General features: G+C 35.2%; 1 protein-coding gene across 3 annotated transcripts in view; it reads left to right on the top strand.

The window, feature by feature from the left end:
- Positions 1-18,700, top strand: part of LRBA (LPS responsive beige-like anchor protein) — a 421,265-nt gene that overhangs the window by 280,422 nt on the left and 122,143 nt on the right. For all 3 annotated transcript variants that reach the window (XM_086464075.1, XM_086464077.1, XM_086464076.1), the window contains exons 40-43: positions 4,906-5,023; positions 6,328-6,430; positions 7,876-7,991; positions 10,054-10,166. In XM_086464075.1, the coding sequence (XP_086320201.1) occupies positions 4,906-5,023; positions 6,328-6,430; positions 7,876-7,991; positions 10,054-10,166 (450 nt within the window). The remainder of the gene's footprint in view (positions 1-4,905; positions 5,024-6,327; positions 6,431-7,875; positions 7,992-10,053; positions 10,167-18,700) is intronic.

Genomic DNA, 18,700 nt, shown 5'->3' on the forward strand with positions numbered 1-18,700 from the left:
AAGAGCATTCTGTGAAAATATCAATATCATTGGTTAATATAAATGAAATTAATTTTTAAAGCTGGGCTAAAGGTTGACATCTGAAAAATTGCATTACTTTGCAGAAGAGAAATTTCTGTCTTCCACTGAAATTTCAGGTCATAAGGGCAAGTAATTTTCACAATCTTCAATGGGAACCAGTGAAATATGAACTTCATTGTCACCTAGCCCCAAAGCGATAAGATAAAATGAGCTGATACATCATTTGCTGTGGTTTTATCATCTCCTCCAGTAATTGGAAGAGAAAACATAAGAGTCCTTCACCACCACCCACACCCAGGCGTAAGCCATTTTGCTCTGATCGATACAAAGGTCACCGAGTATTTATTTATTTATTTAAATTTTTATGCTGGGTAAAACTGTCCAGTGGAACATTAAAGTAATGAATATGTTTAATTGAGTTTGTCACCCATGAAAATGCTGAACAGGATTGTATAGCAGATTGTGCATGCTCGCAGGAGGGACTGGAGGGGAGACTGCTACTGTTTGCCTGCGGATTTCAGTGGCTGATTGTATAAATATCTGAGATTTAAAATTAACATCTTATTTGTTGTTCCCTTGAGAAATCTAAAATAAACTAATAAGCACTCTGATTTATTTAAGAGCATTTGGATATTTAAAATTATTAATAATCTGATCTAATTCCCTATTAGTTTGGTTGTACTTGGACATATTTAAACAGAGAGCAGAGTAAGACCCTTTCACTGTGAATCCTGCAGCTAGGAACTAAATAATACCTGGACAGTAGGAATCTGAGGATCCTCGGTTGCAGGGCTGAAGTGGTGGTGGAGATCCAGGTTCCTCATGAACTGAGAGTCAGGTTTTGTAACCTCTAAGTGCTGTAATTTTGCCTTTCTGAACAAGAATGACCCCAAATGATGGATTGCTGCTAGAAGAATGTATTTATGGATTTTATCTGTCAACTACAATCAAATTGAAATGCAAATTAAATACTTTATTTTTTCAAATTTATTTTTATTTTTTGTTTGGTACATCGTAACTTTTTTGGAAATATACAAACATACATCAGTTTTTTAAATAAGCTATTTAGTTTTTATTTTAGTTGTGGCACTAATTAATTCTAGTTAATAAGTACAATGGCTGGCACATTAAAATAGTATAATTATTCAATTACTGTTTCAGTTCTATAACCCGTTTGCACACTTAATTATTTGTAGCCTATTCACATCAAGATTCAAGATCAATAGTACTTTTCTCTAAAATAAAGTAAAATATTCAATAGCTGATTGGTTTGCTTAAAAGGTAAAACAAAATGTTCATTTAGTCTTCAGTAAGATACTACTTTTCTGATTCAGGAGGCAGCTGTAGTGTTGGTATCTTTTAACTATTGCATGTAATCTTTTACAAGACATTATTTATGATCAAGATTCAAGGAGGGTTTTAAAGAAAAGTTAGGGCATTTGTTTTCAAAACTGTAAAATGACAGAATAGCTTCCAAGTGAGCATTTTAATGTTGGGAAATTAGCTGATACACAGCTATGAATCGTGAGGAGAGAACTTTTTTGTTTATCGTCTTAATTTGTGATCAGCACTATGCTACCTGAGTTTTGATGCGACTCTGATTTCAGAATCTCCTTGAAGTGGAAATTGAAGCTGGCTATTCTTTACTTACTAGTTTCTTGGGGAGTTTCTTCCAGCTGTGCAGTGTCAGAGCCTGCAGCATGAGTATGAGGACTGATTACAGGTTTACACCTTCATTTCTATTACTTGAAGTAAAGAAGGGACTTCATGCAAAGGTGAAAGTAATTTTGTACTTTTAGTAGTGTTGTCATGCTGTCTGTTCGTCTGGTGTTGCCAAAGTCTAATCACAGTGCAGTTTATCTAATGAGATTTTTGGAACCATAGAACTTTGCAATTTGCTCATTTGTTTAAGTATTTTTAAATGCAATGGTAAGCTATATAAATTGTCTTTCCTCCTGTAAGGTGCAGTATCTTTTGAAAAAGATGAAATGTGCAGCAGATTAAACTGCAATTTGATGTGTCAAATCAACTGAAATTTTATAACCACCTTTTCGTCTGGAGAAGGTGGTACTATTTGTTCAGATTAAATTAGATTGTACACCCTCATTAGTATCTGCTCCACAAGTTGTTCCAAAACTGCTGGTGACAAACGACAGAAATAAATTAGTTATTTTTAAACTCAACTTACTGTACAATACTATGAAGAAGATAGTTGTTCTTAAATTCTTAAGTAGAATTCTATGGTGTGTGGCTTATGGGTGAAAACAGGCAAATGCAAAAATAGTTTTTGAAAATTGTAATTCTGATAATATCAGAAGTGCTAACACTGATTAAAAAAATGAAGGAAAAAAAAATCACCTTGCCAGAATAAAAATGCTGAATTTAATTTGAAGTATGAGTCAGTTTCTGCAACTAGGAGGTTCTATTAATAAAACCAGATATTTCACAGGGAATAAAAGGTTGAGTTGGATTTTTGTAAGGAATACTTAGGAATACACATAAAAGAAACATGTTTATCTTCTGGACCTTTCATCTACTATAGGTGGTGTGATGAGCACGGAGCAGTGGTAATGATGCAGTTTCCATAGCAACTGGTTCATTGGCGGGCTAGACCTCTGTCTAGGGTGCTGTCAGTGTGCCTGGAGTTTCAGAGAACAGTGTCCCAAAGAAGGTCTGCTTCCACCTAATCCAATTTTAATTGAACTCCAGAGACTTTGAAGTGAAGCTGTAGACCAGGCAGACACTATTCCAACTCGAAACGAAGGCCTTGCTGGGCTAGGCCTCAGCTGCTTCTCGTTCCTGGTAACTTCTGTTAATGAGTGATTTAAGGAATTGTTGTAGTGGTGACTGGTAGTGTTTCTGCAGTGCAGTTCCAGTTTCTGCTGTAAATCCTGTTACACTGAATTCAGTAACTTTATCATGACTGTATAAGGTGCACGATATAAACCACCTCTGCTATTTTCAAGTCAGCACTTTTTCTTCTCATTTTGAAGAAGTTGCACACAATGAGCTTTTGGCCACGTGCAGGGTTTTCACTGTCACAAAAAATGCTCGCTTCACAGGGTAAAAGTAATAATTACTTGCTGATTTTACTCATGGTATCCGTGTAATAAGTGTGTGAATTTGCGATGCACAGACTGATAGTGACAGCTGGCTGTTGTATTTTAATTGTTACTACAGAAAAGTGAAGGTCATCACACTCCTGTCTGTCTCAAAAAATAATCACTGAAATTATAAGCTCCAATTTAAAGATTGTACGATGGATGAATACCAGAAAAATGCCAAGAGATTTTTGTACACAAGCGCTGCAACTTTGTCTCCTTTGTTACCTCTTTTGATGTTGTGCTCTTTAAAGGATATTTATATGCGTGTGACAAAAGCCAGCCGCAGTGGTTCTGAATAGCACCATAGAATTATACAAATCTGCCAATTAGTGTGGATGGGTTATGGATGTGATATGGAAAGTGTCAGTGTGGCCCAAGTTTGTTAGTTCCCCAGTTTCAGAAATGATTAGCAACTATTGACAGTCTCTGGTCCTTTCATCACATTTCTAGAATTTTGTATTGGAATAATTATTCATTTTTTCCTTCTCTTTCTGTGTGGGTGTTGGGGGAGAAATTGTCTGTGGCACTTGTATTGAGGGGAAGATGGCAGATTTAAGTAAAAAGAAAGAAGATGTGGGAGATGGTTTGCTTTGTACGTTCTGATCTTCTGTGCTATCAGCTTTTGGTTTGCCAGGCTTGTTTGCTTTTAATTCACAAAGGTGGTACAGTATTTTATGCTGTATTGTTTAGTGGTTTTATAATGTTGCTTCTGTTCTCTGCGCTACAAAAATGCAGGGGTTTTGTGAGTGTATGCTACATGTGAGGCAAAATCCTCCTTTGTTAAAAACCTATAAAGAAATGATTTGGTTCAATTACAGTCTTAGTTGTGTTAAAGGCTTGAATTTCACTTTTTTATATGCAATATATTACTTAAATGAAATTTTAGTGAGAGTGATGTTAACTAGCATTGTATCTGAATCACCTTTTCTGTGATGGATTTCTGATAAGTGCTTTTGTGTTGGCTAAAATTGACAAATTTCAGATTTTCCTTCGCTTATGGGTTGTTGATCTGAGGCAGAGAAGTGTCCAATCTCCCTGTCCCTTAACACTTACATAATTAAGCTTTGAAATTAAAAGGAAGAAGTGAAGCAACAAAGAAACAAAGTGGCTGAGGACTGAAAATGGGATTAGTTTGAATTGTGAAGCAGACTAAGCATCTGTGTCTGTCAGATGGGATGACAGGAATTGTAACAAGTTACTTTGACAACCGCTTACTCCATAGAGAGATTATGCTGAGTTCATTTGCAGGTTTGTGTTTAACCTTAGCTGACAAAATGATACTTAACCTCTTATACGGCCAACCTTTATAGTTCCAGAATTAATGAATGTTGCCTTAATGATAAACGTAAGGAACATTTTTTTCTTTAAAGACATTTTTTCTTGCTTATTTGTTACAGGCCTGTTATTACAATGCTAAAGTGAGTGCAGATACATCTAATGACATTAGTAATACATTTCAGAGTATGTTTTTATGCTTTGCTGAAATGCCAAACATTTCATAATGTTGCTGAAATTCCCTTGGTTATGTAAAATAGGCAGTTGTCTTTAAATGAAAATATATAAGCAAATATTTAAAATTCCTGACGTGAGTAGTTGAAAAATCCATTATAGGTTCATAGCAAGTTTTGAAGGTTGAGCATATTTTAATTTTGCTGCAGATTTTGCAGCATTGCAGAATTAATAGAATCCATATTTGTGGGTCAAACAGTTTCTCTTTTGCAAGGTATTACCTATATTGACAACATATTTAAAACATTCTTTCTCTGTCTCTTTCTACTAGATTCTGGCGTATACAGAAGGACTCCATGGAAAATGGCTCTTTTCAGAGATTCGATCTATCTTTTCCCGACGTTATCTTTTGCAAAATACAGCACTGGAGATATTCATGGCAAACAGAGGTACTGTGAGTTTAGAGGAATGGCAAGTGTTGATATGGGGAAATGTGCATTCTGTTTGGCTTTTAGTTGCATCTTTTTTTTGGTATGGATTTGTGTAGATAGCAGAAGGTCTTGGATTAAGTGTCTCAATATTTAAGTTAATATATTTTTGTAATTTTGTTTCTCATTTTCAGTTTTTTTTTTTTCCCAATGTGGAATTATGATCAAACAGATAACTGGGAATTACAGATAACTGGGAATTAGCCATGCCTCGCTTTCATTTATATCCATGTGTTTATTTGGCATTCTCTGGAAACTCCTGCTTAAGGCATACCTACCTCTGATCTGTTATGCATGAAGGGGTTTTTTGTCCCTTTCAAGGGTTAATAGTTGTTATACACACTAAGAACATCATAATGGAAGAACTTCACTACCAGATTACACCAGTGACTAGTATACCTTCACGTTTTATTTTTAGTAATAATTTCTTTCAGTTAGACCCTAGTGCAACTAAGAAATAAATGTGGATTTACCTTGTTTATGAACCTTTTTACACCCTCCCCTTTCTTCAGTTCCTTTTTCAGACACGCATATGTACTGTGACAAGTCACTCAAAATATAGTGTGTTGAGACTTGGAGAACTTTCTTCTGCTATTTTCTCCCCCAAATTTTATTTTAAACCAGGTTATATGATGCCGTTGCAGTTTAAACTAAGATTCTTCAGGTACTTTTGGTGCTTTTATACTGATAATGAAATTCTGAAAAACATATTTTGAAAACTGTATGCAAAGACACCAAATAAAGTAGGTCTTAAGGTGACACTTTTAAAAATGTAAAACATTGTTTTGGTAATGATATGAAGCTTTGTTGTCCCGAAATCAGTAAATGTTTTGTAAGGTAACATGCTTTGTGCAGTTAGTATGCTAGTCAAAAAGTTTTTGTCTGAGCTTAAAATGGTCTCTAATCTTAAACGCGGCTGGTAGGTATTCAGACACTATCTCACAGAGCATTGTTGTGTGTATCTGAAGTGCATATTGTCCAACGGAATATCAATCATGTGCACAAACACTTTCCTGTTTCGGAGCCTGTAGTCATACTCTGTGAAGTCATAAATGTCCACTGGTGATACCCTAATTAGATTGTTATTTAGATTTTTAGATCGCTTATATTTTAGGAAATTATAAAAAAGTATATAGTAACTGGAAGGAAACATGTCTAATCTTTCACCTGTTCAACACCCAAGCTTAGGGTTATATTTTATTGGGCCAGAAAGCCTAAAATAAAAGGTGTAAAATCATGCCATATTTCAATTCTCCTCTTCACAGTGGGTGTCATGTTCAACTTTCCTGACCAAGCAACAGTAAAGAAAGTGGTTAACTGTCTGCCTCGGGTCGGTATTGGTACTATCTTTGGACTACCCCAGACCAGGTATTTGACAATTTGAGTTAATTTTATCTGTCAGTTCTAAGAGTTCTTTTTTCATCAAACCAGCCTATGTGGTGAGAAATTAGTATTACAATGTCAGGCTGTGTGTTTGGATCCTAAAACTGAAGAATATGATTCAGTTTGCTACATCTTTTTTATCAGATTAGGGCTTGATCACTAGATATGCTCTGGATGAAATAAGCAGCGCAGTTTAATGTTCGCTGAAGCTGATGGAAATAGGAGTTTTTGAGGTATACCCCGTCTCTGGTTGGATTGGTTACCTCTTGTATTTTAATGAATTATAAATTATTTTAAATAGATTGATTTCAAAATTTTTACAAGAAACATCAATCCTTAAGGAGTATCTTGATTTGTTGTTACTTTAGATTTTTATTTTTTAGAGATTTCTGTGCACAGAAATGGCATTAAAATAGTGGGGATGTTTTCTGTTGTTTTTGTAGTTTACCTTTTTTTCATCAAGTCAAGAAAAAATTCTCTTGAATTGCAATTAGAGACACTGTAAGAACTTAAGGATCTCTATTTACAGAAGCAAATTACTTGTGAAAATTTTTAAGTATAAATGAAAGTATAGACACATTTGTTCAAAATTTCACATCCATTTATACTGATAAATTGGTTTACAATATAATGCAGTCTATTAAAGTAATAAAAAAATCCGTTAATGTAACTGTTTCCTTTAATTGTTTACCAATACCTGTAAATATTTATTAAGTAAAACTGTATCTAGATTCCCCCCCCCCCCTAAATGATGTGGTTCTGGTATTTACAGATGTTTTTATTATGAACAAAACAGTCTTGGGAATTTTATGATAAGCTCTTCTCTGCTTTGATTTATCACTCCAAGGAATGACTCTGTAGTCTTCTTTCACAAACATTAGGAGAACTGGCATCAAATTCTGAAAGTTTAACTGAGTTATTTATGACTAACTCCCCAACACTGCCCAGACTTTAAATCTCAAGAGGACGGACTTCATAATGAAGTTCTATATCTTACCATTGTTTTCCTTTGTTCTTGAGGGATTTAAAAACCTATCCTAAAAGATGACTTTACTCTTATGTGAAATTCTAAAAGTCCTGTAATTTTCTTATTTAATGGTCTACCATCTCTCTAAATCACTAGTAACATATTTCTGTAATACATCAAGCCTTCATGGAGCAGCTGAATTTGCACAGCTGTAAAGGTTTCTGTTTGAAAGCTTTCAAATCTTGACATATCTAGCTGTCAGATGTTTTAAGTCTTTTGTTCGTATTAGATTATAAAACTTAAAAAATGAACTTTGAGTATCCAAAATAGTAATTTGATCTCCAGAGAAATCTAGCATAGAACTAGTAAAAAGAATATGTACAACTGCCACTAAAATTCAGATGGGTAAAAAGGACGACCCACCCGGTTTTGTCATTATTTTTTCTAATTTTTTTTTTTCCAGACGCATTTCTTTAGCTAGTCCACGACAGATTTTCAAAGCTTCCAACATGACCCAGCGATGGCAACACCGAGAAATTTCCAACTTTGAATACTTGATGTTTCTAAACACTATAGCAGGTAACACAAATTACTATAATGACTCAGAAAAGGAGTTAATTGGGTCACAGCCTCAACAGACCTGAGGCACTAATAGATTTTGCCCTTTTAATGTATAACTTTTTCTATGTACAATTTTCTCCTAAAGAACAACTTCACAAAATCCTTCTAAATGTTCTTTATTCATAATTATTTTTATGTTTATGTAAGACTAGAAAGACATTCAATTCATAATGCTGTACTGAACTACACTTAAAATATATCTCTAGAGTCAGAATATTGTGACTGTTGTGGGAGGACAGGATCTACATAGACTGTCTGCTATTTAGGAGAGTCTCAGAAATAGTAACTTCTTTATCCCTTAGTGTTCTAAGTTTTAGTATTCGTAAATACTATCTTCCCTAAGTACTACTTACTTAGGGAAGATAGTATTTACGAATACTAAAACTTACAGCAACAAGTTCTCTGTAAGGCTGGAACCCTCTGGGAAGTCTCAGCTGGGGAGCAGGATATTCCTGGGGCCAAGAAATACTTCTGTTAGAGGGTGTATGGTTGATCTCAGAAAAGAGCATAGTGCCTGGATCACCAGTGCTGCTGTGCCAGGACAGCATTCATCCATTCCTAAATCCTTATAGCTCTGTATAGTTGTCCTAACCGTTCTGTAAATGATAAGCTATATTTCACTTAACCCATCTTACCCCATTAGCTTCTAACCAACTTGACTTGTTTAGTAAATGGAGGTTAATTGTTAGGTCTCATGACCTCTCTTTTATTTTCCAACATATGTTGTTCTCAGGGCAGCTTACAAAATTTCTCAATTTTCAGCTCTTTTCTATGGTATTGACAGTGTTGAAAGGTCCGTTAATTCCCTTTCAAACATGGCTCTTGCTAACACGATTGGTATAAGAAATGCCTCTGCTCGCACTAATTACATTTTATACAAATGGTCAGTTTTACTAGTTTCTGTAATCAGTCGTTAAGTCAGAGATACCAGGATGCTGGCGAATATTATAAAAATAGGGGTAGATCTGCTTGGCTCCTTACTGCCAAAGTGGAATGAGGCAAGCTCATGACACTGTCTTCTGTGGCTTTAGCAAATGATCCTTTTCAGCTTTAATATATTATTGAAATAATATAGTGATTTCTTACCTACTTGGTATTTGAGGTTAAAAGGAACAAAAAGAGAGTATTACAGAAAAAGGGGAAGTTTAGTTGCGTGTGATGGGGAGTTAAAAGATTGTCGTGATGGCTATCAACTTGAACCACAGTGTCATGTAAGTAGCCTTAATCCTGAATAAGAGATAATGTGCAACATAACCAGCTGATTAGGGAAAGAAAGGATCTGACTATACCACTTAAAAATTCTGCAAATGAGGAAAAATACCAAATGGTGAAAGAAAACTGGAAAAAGAAAAACTTAGGTGGAGTTGTAGAAAATGTTTTCTGATAACCTGATAGATTGGGTTGTGAAATAGTATTCCTGGGGAAGAAGTAAAAACCTGTCCTTTAAGACTTTCAAGACCAGGCTAGGCAAAAGTGAGAGCACACTGATTGGAGGTGATTCGAATGAATGAACTTCTGCAACAATATCACAAAAAGAGACAGAATCCGTGTAAAAATTATTCATTTTAAAATTATAAACCAGTGCATGTTTATGTATAGTATATGATTAATTGAATATTTTTAAATATTGCTTTAATTTTTAGTATCAACGAAAGTCATTATGTATCCATTTTTTGAAGTGTTTCACCTTAAAGAAACAGAAGACAAGATGACCTAAACAAGGAAAGGAGAAATGCATAGTAAATGGATTTAACCATCACTCTTACTGTATGCAAGAGTTTACAATTAAAGCGAAATGGGCTGCAATGTTTTAAATTAAATGCTAGCAGTTTGTGAAGTTTTTCATTATCCTTTTCAATAAAGCAAAGTAGAATATGGAAATGATAAAAGACCTGAAATAAATTACAGTTCTTTTGAAGAGCTCATAAACTTATATTGTTGTATCTTTAGAGGTTGGTATTTTAGTTAACTATAACTCTTTTGACTCACAGCGGGTTTTGTTGTTGTTGTTGTTTGTCAGGTCGAACTTACAATGATTTAAATCAGTACCCTGTCTTCCCTTGGGTTATCACCAACTATGAATCAGAGGAGTTGGACCTTACACTTCCTAGCAACTTCAGGGATTTGTCAAAGGTATTTGTCATCAGATACAGCTTTTTTTTTTCTCTAGTATTTATCACAGTAGCTTTCAGTCTTGTTAATGCTTTCTGCTGCATTTGATACATTAATGCTAAATGCACAACCATTAACAGTGTTTGATTTCTATATGTGTATACTGATAATAGGGATCAGATTGTGGAAGAACGGGTGTATTCTCATTGTTACTGGTTGTATCAATTTAATAAGTGTTAATGGAAGGTGCTCTTAGTTGGAGCGTGTGCATTGCATTTAATTTCAAATTTTAATGAAGTTAGGAATGCTGAGGCTGCTAAAGATTAAAAATTAGCCAGATAATTTGCTGGTTTTCTCATGAGAACTGTGCTTTTTTAGTAGCAAAGCCTGTAATACCATTATATTTTAAGTACTTTTAGATCATTGCCCTTATTCCCGTAAGTAGAAACTTTATTTTTTCAATTCCTTTGTGTATCCCCTTCAGGTATGCTTGAGTAATGCAGTTGTCCTTTGTCAGACAGACATTGTCATTTTTTAATGACTTTTCTGAACAACTCCTTTCTGGCAGAGTAGCTTTGTTTTTTTTCTAAAGTTATTTCCTGAACAAACACATGCATATGCAATATTATACAGCCTGTTTAGAGCTTTATAAAATGTGATTATTCTCTTTCCATCTTTTCCAAGAAAGGAATATATCATTTTACGAAGTAGAAGCATCTCTCATTTTCTCTACAAAGACTAGGTGCACTGATCATCAAACAGGATCTTTTTCTAAAAGCTAGCTATTGTGGGAAATGATTGGCACATGGAGCTATATAGTTAACTAGTGGAAAAAGTAAAGAACATATTTTAATTATGGCTTGATTTTTCACGAAAGTCTTCCGTACAAATTGGTAATTTGATAGAAAAAAAAGCCCCAAAGAAGTAAGGCAGTTTTTTAAAGTTCTTGCTTTCATTTTGCAATTTATTAAGTTAGACACAGATCTGTGAAAATCTCTAGAAAAATATTTTTTTTACTACAGATTTAGTATTTTAACCTTTAAAAAGCTATTGTATAGTCGTCAAATATGTATACATGTTGATATGTGTGTGTGTATATATATGTATATATGTTTGCAGACTATACTGTACCTTTTGTGTGTGTATACAAATAAAAATAAAGGAATAATGTTTTTTAAATCCAAAGCAGAGTTATACTGAGGTACCATCATTGTAACTTTTTCTAATAGTGTTATTTAATTTGAGTAAGTCATGAACTCTGAACTTTCTCAGAATGTCTTACTGACACAAATCCATATTCATGTGTAAACCTACACATATTTTATATTTTAATAAATCTTTTGAAAGTAAATAATATTTTTAAACAATTTCTTATTATGGAGTTTAATAATTGCTTTCTTAGTAATCACCAGGCCAAAAAATATCTGAGGGTAGTTTACAACTGAAAATACCTATCATGAACCTAGATTACAGTTGTGGATCACATTTAAGTGAATATTGAAAACCTACGAGTAACATCAGCTATGTGTAGCTTGAATTAGTATATAAATGAAATTTATTAATCATTGATAACTTCCTTGATTATGACATGGTTTTTGCAACCTCATTTTTCATTAACTTTTGTTAAATGACTCTTCTGCATATATCATGTCATTGCTAAAATAATTCAAGACAGGAAAAAAGGATTCTCCAACTGCTATATTTCTGGGGCATCTCCTTTTAATTGTATTTTCATTTGTAAACCAGTCAGTTCAGTCAGTGCTATAATCCTAGTCTTTGTTCCTCCACCCTGAAATAGAACCGAGTGCAGTGTAAAGTAATTTCTTCTCGTTTTAGATTAGGTACCACTCTGGCCTCCATTAATAACTTGGATAGCAAACCTGCTCTTTTCTATGCAATTTTTTTTGTTAATAGTGACTGGTTATATGGATTTCTGTGTTCATGAAAATAGTCTTTGAGGATCACTAAGTATACATTCAGATCTGAGGAAATCTTTCCATTGCTGTTGCTGAGAGGACATTATTTAGGGACATTACCAAGTTGACATTGCTTAGGTTGTATCTATATCTATACTTAACCTTCTCAATCATATATTTGAAATTTATGAACTTAATACAGGAAATAGATATTACAATGTTAATGTCTGTCATTCCTTATGAGTAGAAGGAGTTTTGTTAATATTATTTAGGCCTGTAACATGATATTCTTAGGAGCTTTTAGTCTTTAACAGGTGATCGGCAGAGAACTGCCCCTGTTGTTAGAGAATAGTGAATATTTATACATATGTGTATATTTAACATGCATTTTCCCTTATGTTCTGTTAAATGTTGTTGATCAGGTAGTGCACTTGTTTCTGAAAATGTAACTGCTGTTCTGGATGAATGCCAGTCCATCCCACATACGCAGTGAAAGTCTTTATACCATACCTGTGTCAGATACAGCAGTTCAAGTTTTGGTTACTGTTTAGGCGTGTGTAGGCAGTGTCAACTCTATGTAGTTTAAATGTTAGACTTTGTGTAAGATGATGAATTCATGGCAAATATCTGAAAAACCTTCCTAATATTCAACTATTAAAATCTTTGAATCTCATGTATATTGTGATATTTTCATTGTAGTATTGTTATATTGGGGGTGATGCTTCAAAATAAGTGCTAATTATGTGTTGTAGCATGTCTATGCTTTTGCACTGCTAAAGGTTTAAAAAATATTTAAAGATATTTCATTTAACTTTTTACGTGGTTTTAACAGTCTTTTACTTTGAACGGTCTTTTATTTATTTCTTTTCTTATCCACGTCCAGAAACGCATCAGAATTTAGTGCTTCCGATGACTGAAGAAAAGGAAAACTTTGATTTTGGTCTGGCAGAAAGGATGTCAGTTCAGTATTTTTACTGTTTTTGTTACTTAGAAAATTAAAAATCAAGAAGTTTGGCGTGGTGTGGGTTTTTGGTTTTGGGGTTTTTTTGAAGTAATTGCAAGTTAAGATTAGGTACTATAAAGTGTCGAATGTGAATAATGTTTTTGTTAATATATTAGCTAGAAGTTCGCGGTTAGTACAGATTTAAAGTACTGCAGTGTATAGGTTAAACCAACACTTTATTTAAGCAGCTTCTTATGGCATTGTTTTGAACGTCAGTCACACAATGATAAACCAAAGCCACTGAAATGGATTGTGGTTAATATTACTGTCAGCCTGACAAATACTCCTGACAAATGCCAGGAGTGCACTGCCAGTCGGTTACCCTGCTTTGACTTGAGTGTTTATTTCTTAAGAGGTGACTATGGTTTGGAATGAGTATTACATATTATATTTATAGCTGCATATATTATATTTATACAACAGATACAGTTTCCCACCAGAATGTGTCCCATTTTCTGCATTACTTATGTTATTCAAAAGCACTTTTTTTCCTTTTCTTTATTCAGTGGAAGCAATAAATTGCATTGTGTTTCTGGACTTGGATAAGGAAAAAAAAAAAAGAAGTAAAATTATATGGAAAATACTGAGCTATCAAAGCATGATTTTATACTCTCAAAAGTTTGTTACAAGATCTTGCTGTATGCAACTAGCTGTTGATCATTTTTCTTTCATAAGGCACAAAATTTCTCTAAGATCATAAACTGACACTACTGGAAGAAGAAAATTATGCCATTCTTAAATCTTCTTTTGTCTTCACTATAGCTACTTGTGTACATAATAATATTTTTATTCTCATTTTTATAATTTTCATGCAATATTTGCTAAATCATCATGAATTTTATAGTGGCTGTTATGTATATAATGACTTCTTTTCCAGTCAAGTGTACAAAAGCCACAAATAGCTCACACCTTCAGTGAAGTGAGGTGTTTAACTGGTATGTGGGAGCCACTGATATCAAATATGTTTTGACAGAAGAGAAGTAATAATTTTTTTTTTTTACTATGATAAATTAGGATACTTTTGTTGTTCTAATGTAAACTTCACTGTTGGCTGTTCTTCCACACGCCAGCCTGAATTCTGTTGCAGGGTGCCCGTTTCATGAGCACAAATTCACTGCACATATAACTTGTGCTGCGTATTTTCCCCTGTGAAGAAACAGAGTGGGATGGGCATGAAATTTGCTTAGTTATCTCATTACCCCTTGGCAAAGAGACAGAAAGTAAAAAATGTTTTGGTGTGCACCTATTATACTTTTGAAAATTTTTTAAAGAAATCTTTTTGTTTAGAAAGGAGTTAAAACTTGTACAGGCATTCTGCGAACCAGTGCTTTTCATGTAGGAAATGAAAATTGTATTTTATTCAGCTCATGCTCCAACAGAAAATCAATGCAGTTTACTACCAGTTAAAACTTGATAAGCTCACCAGAAGGACTCAGTGTCCTTCTAAGCATAAAGCATATTCCAAAATTGGACACTAAAAGGTGAGAGGAGCAGTGTGAGAACTAACAATAGTCAGTGCAGTGGTGAGGACTTACTTTGATAGGCAATTACATCTGGAATTTAGGCACTGAAACCTATGATGCTTCACACTGCTGGGCTCAGCATATGTCCTAGTTGCCTTGTCACTGGTATTTTAGGCAGTAAATTTGTCATTTGTACCTCTGACAAAAGATACCGCTTAATTAAAAAGCATTCTGGAGCCAGACAGGGTAAGCTTGGAAGGAAGGTACAAATATTTTTCTTTTCAGGGCAGTTCATGTGACTCCCTGCTTAAAATAGTACAGGAAATAAAATATTGCAAACTTTGTATCAGAATCCCTGGCAGCTAAGAAAAGGTCCAGTATACTTTCTAGAATTTTGTATCACCTCATGAAACAGAGATATCAAGACCAGCCCCCATCTACAGTCAGCCTGAAGCAGTGATATCTGAAAAGGAGACACAATTTTCATTATTCGTTATTCTGTGAAGGAATTTGATTTTTTTTTTAGTATAAAGTATATTTATCAGGTTCTCTTCATTATCAGATAACAAGTTATAATGCTTTCTTTGTGAAATGCAACTTGCTTCTTCAAGGAGAAGGACACTCTGTCCTCTCTAAAATTGTATGTGGAATAGGGAACAATTGTGAGAAATTATTACAGAAACTGGTTTATCACCTTACTGTAGATGTACATTTGATTTCTGTACCTGTTTGTGCAAAGGAGTCGACAGATCTAGACATTTGACATAATCATGTTAAAACAGACTTTTAGGTGAAGGGAAGCATTCAAACAAGAAGCAGTACTCTGAGCAGTACCTTGATTTTTAGGGATGCATCTGTTGATACCATTTAGGAAACCATTAAAGAGCAAAATCTAGCTGAGAGAACAAAGACCCCTTCTTCCCAGTCTGTCCTCTTTGAACATAAAGAGAGAGCGCTAAAACAGGATGGGGGTGGTGGTGGTGGTGTGTGTGTGTTGTTATTGTGATTGGGGTCCTTGCTTGCGATATGAGCACTCAAAAGTCAAGTTCCTCTTTGAAGAAAGATGTGCAAGAGTATGAAGTTCTCTTGTTCACATCCTGGGACAGTGCTATAATGTTAGGAATGTTATGGGCTTTCATTGTTTGGACCAGAAAATCTGTTGTGGAAATAGTACCAACTAAAGTGCTGAGTAGTCTGTTTATATTCCCATGAAGAGTTTTTCCCATTTCTAAATGTGTGGAAAGTGATTTGGTGAGACTCTCAAATGTCAGTAACCCTCAGGCAGATTCTGCTGGGGACTTTCGTGAATGATAAAATTGGTCAGTTATCCTTCCTGCCAGCTTGATCAATCTGTTGTGTCATTTCCTTTTGCACATTTGCCAAAATTTGGAGACAGAGCTGCGGATGGTGCCACGGGTCTGTGACCGATGAGCTTCAGTGGTGGCCCTGGCTCCCGAGGTTGCCTTGGCAGCACCACGGTCAGGTGCCCGCCCCGAGCAGCTCCTCCGCGGTCGGACGGATCAGCACCACGGACAGGGCCTCCCTGGCCAGAGCCGGGCCGGCCCGGGAGCAGCCGGACCAGAGCCCGGGGAGGCTCCTTCGTTGAAACGGAGCGGTTCCTGGATTGTCAAACCCCACTTAGCCATCATCCTGAGAGACACTAAACTCTGGGTCTGAAACAATTCTAGCGCTTTTAGATTTTAGTATCAGTCTCTGCTTGATACCCACTTGTTTCACTTTCAAAGACAGGAATTTTTGTGCTTATTTGTAGGTTTGAGCTTCATGCAGCTTCTATCTCGGGACCTTTTTCAGAATAACCGTATGATTTCCATGCATGCTTAGTGGTCTATTCCTCCACAACTGTTATCAAAATGTGCTGAGACTGAAACTTCACCCAGATACGTCTATCAAAACATACTTTATGAAATCCTGCTTTTAGTCTAGATAGAATTTTTAAAATATTCTGGGTATTTCCGTTGCTCTATTACAGTGTCATAACCATTCTTTTATATCTTTATCTTTTTTTTTCATTATCATTTGTTGGTTATTCTCTGTGACAAACCGTCTCCTCTAAAGAACATGTAAGTGGGTGATAGAGCGTATTGTGCTACCATTCTTACTTTCTCTTCCCTGTTCTCTTCTTTTCCCACCAAAGGCTTATTTTTTTTAAGTCACAGGAAGCATACTCTTTGCACTTCAGATGCATATAGCAGTTTCTAGGATCACTTAATTCTTTTCAAGCAATCTTTTTTTATAATTTATTTAGGTATTAGAACAAAAGCGAAGTTTACAGGATCAATAAGAATCATTTTGGTAATGAGCCTAATAATCTTAATCTTCCCCTGCCTCAAGGAGCAGTATTGTTTGGAATGCAGAAATACTCAAAGACAAGAAAAACTGTAACTCAGAATTAACAATGAATGGTCAAAATGCTATTCCTAGTTTGTATCTGATGTTATTGTCCATCCTGCTCTTGTTTCAATTTTAAGTGCCCTGAACATATGTCATCTTCTAATTGGAAATGAACTGAGGGAGGTTCATGACCTTTTAAATGATCACAAGAAACCATGGGGCTGGGCATAAAATGTACTAGCAATCAAAATGAAGTAATTTCACACACATGTCTTGGGCCATAGACATTTCAAATGTGTGTTTTCTGTCTTCCTAATGTAAAGTGAATGTTATTCTCTTGATACAGTCTCTCTTCCTTTTTATATTCATACATTTGAGCTCCAGCAGGTTATGAGCTGCTACAGCATACATCTGTGTAATTCAGGTTTCTTGAATGAGCATGATGGTGGCTAAGTTGAAAATTATACTTATACTGGAGGTGAGGATGGGATTCATCTCACCTAACTGGAGCTGTCTAAAACTGAGTTGATCAAACTCCTAGGAGCAGGAAGCCTGTTCGGGTCAAAGGTAAATCAAGATAAGAAAACAGTGCTCAGAGAAAATGAGAGCATGGTAAAATAATAATAATAATCTTTGTTTAAGGTGGCTCTCATGCTGTTTTGGAATTACTTTGATGGAAACATCAGATGATCTGTCTCAAACTCAAATATGAGCAGATGAAAGTGTGGATCAAATGAGGGAAATCAATAGAAAAAGATTACTAGAAGATGGTGTGATTCTAAAAGCTTGAGTTGAATAGTCTAATAAAATCAAGAAAAAATAATTTACATATAATATCCATCTGATCACTTGAAACTGACTCAGTATCAGAAACACAGAGTTGGTTTCCAAGGTGGGGTGGTCACTGGCATTCCAAAGGTCTTTTCTGTACTTTGTGCTGTTCAGCATATATAGTAATCTGAAAAAGAGGATGAAAAGGCAGCTGATAAAATTTTCTGACAGTACTAATCTGTTGCTGGTATTGAAGATGATGGCTGACTAATAAGGAGACCTTATGAAACAGGTATTAAATGGTAGATGATTAGATAGGAGTGAAGCAATGCATGTGTGAAAAAATACACATTGATGGGCTGTTAGCTGACTATTTATATTCAGGATCAATAGAATCTGATTGTAATAGTTCTATGAAACAGTATGGATTACAGTAAAAAACTCTTTATGCTTTCCCAAGTATATCTTTCTAGCCTACTGCTGCTCTTTTTATTTGGCTTGGTGCTTACACATGATACATGATAATGTCTATTTTGTGTGCCCTGACAGTGTTTAATCTGCAGAAAATGCAAGTTTGTGTTGACTTCAAGCTGAGGTCCTGTGCTGTTAGCACCAGCCAAAAGGATTATGGTTTTAGTGCTGGTTGTCTCATATAGGTCTGGTGTTAGGTGTAATGGCTGCTGTTTTCTGTGACAGTGGCTTGTATAATGTGTTGGCTGAGGAGCAGGGTCTGTGAAGGGAAGGCAGAGAGAGAATGTTTTCATCTCCTGCTATGATTCAAGTGCATGTGGCTTCTCTGTAAATCATGTTTCTCAAAAGCCATAAAAGGATTTGTTTTGGTTTTTTAAAAATAAGTGAATGATGATGCAGGGATTTCTTTCACTGGACAGATTATGTCATGGATAGTGTATGCAAATGGTTGCTTTTGGCTGGCAGGGTTATTTTCTAAGGCAACTGCAATGCCATACCCTCCTCACTGCCTGTACGCGGCTTGATTTCTCCTCATGATTCCCAGGGACCTGCAACTTCCTTTCTCCCTGACCCTTTGGA

Source organism: Leptosomus discolor, chromosome 4, assembly GCF_034619465.1.
Source record: "Leptosomus discolor isolate bLepDis1 chromosome 4, bLepDis1.hap2, whole genome shotgun sequence".
Classification (NCBI taxonomy): domain Eukaryota; kingdom Metazoa; phylum Chordata; class Aves; order Leptosomiformes; family Leptosomidae; genus Leptosomus; species Leptosomus discolor.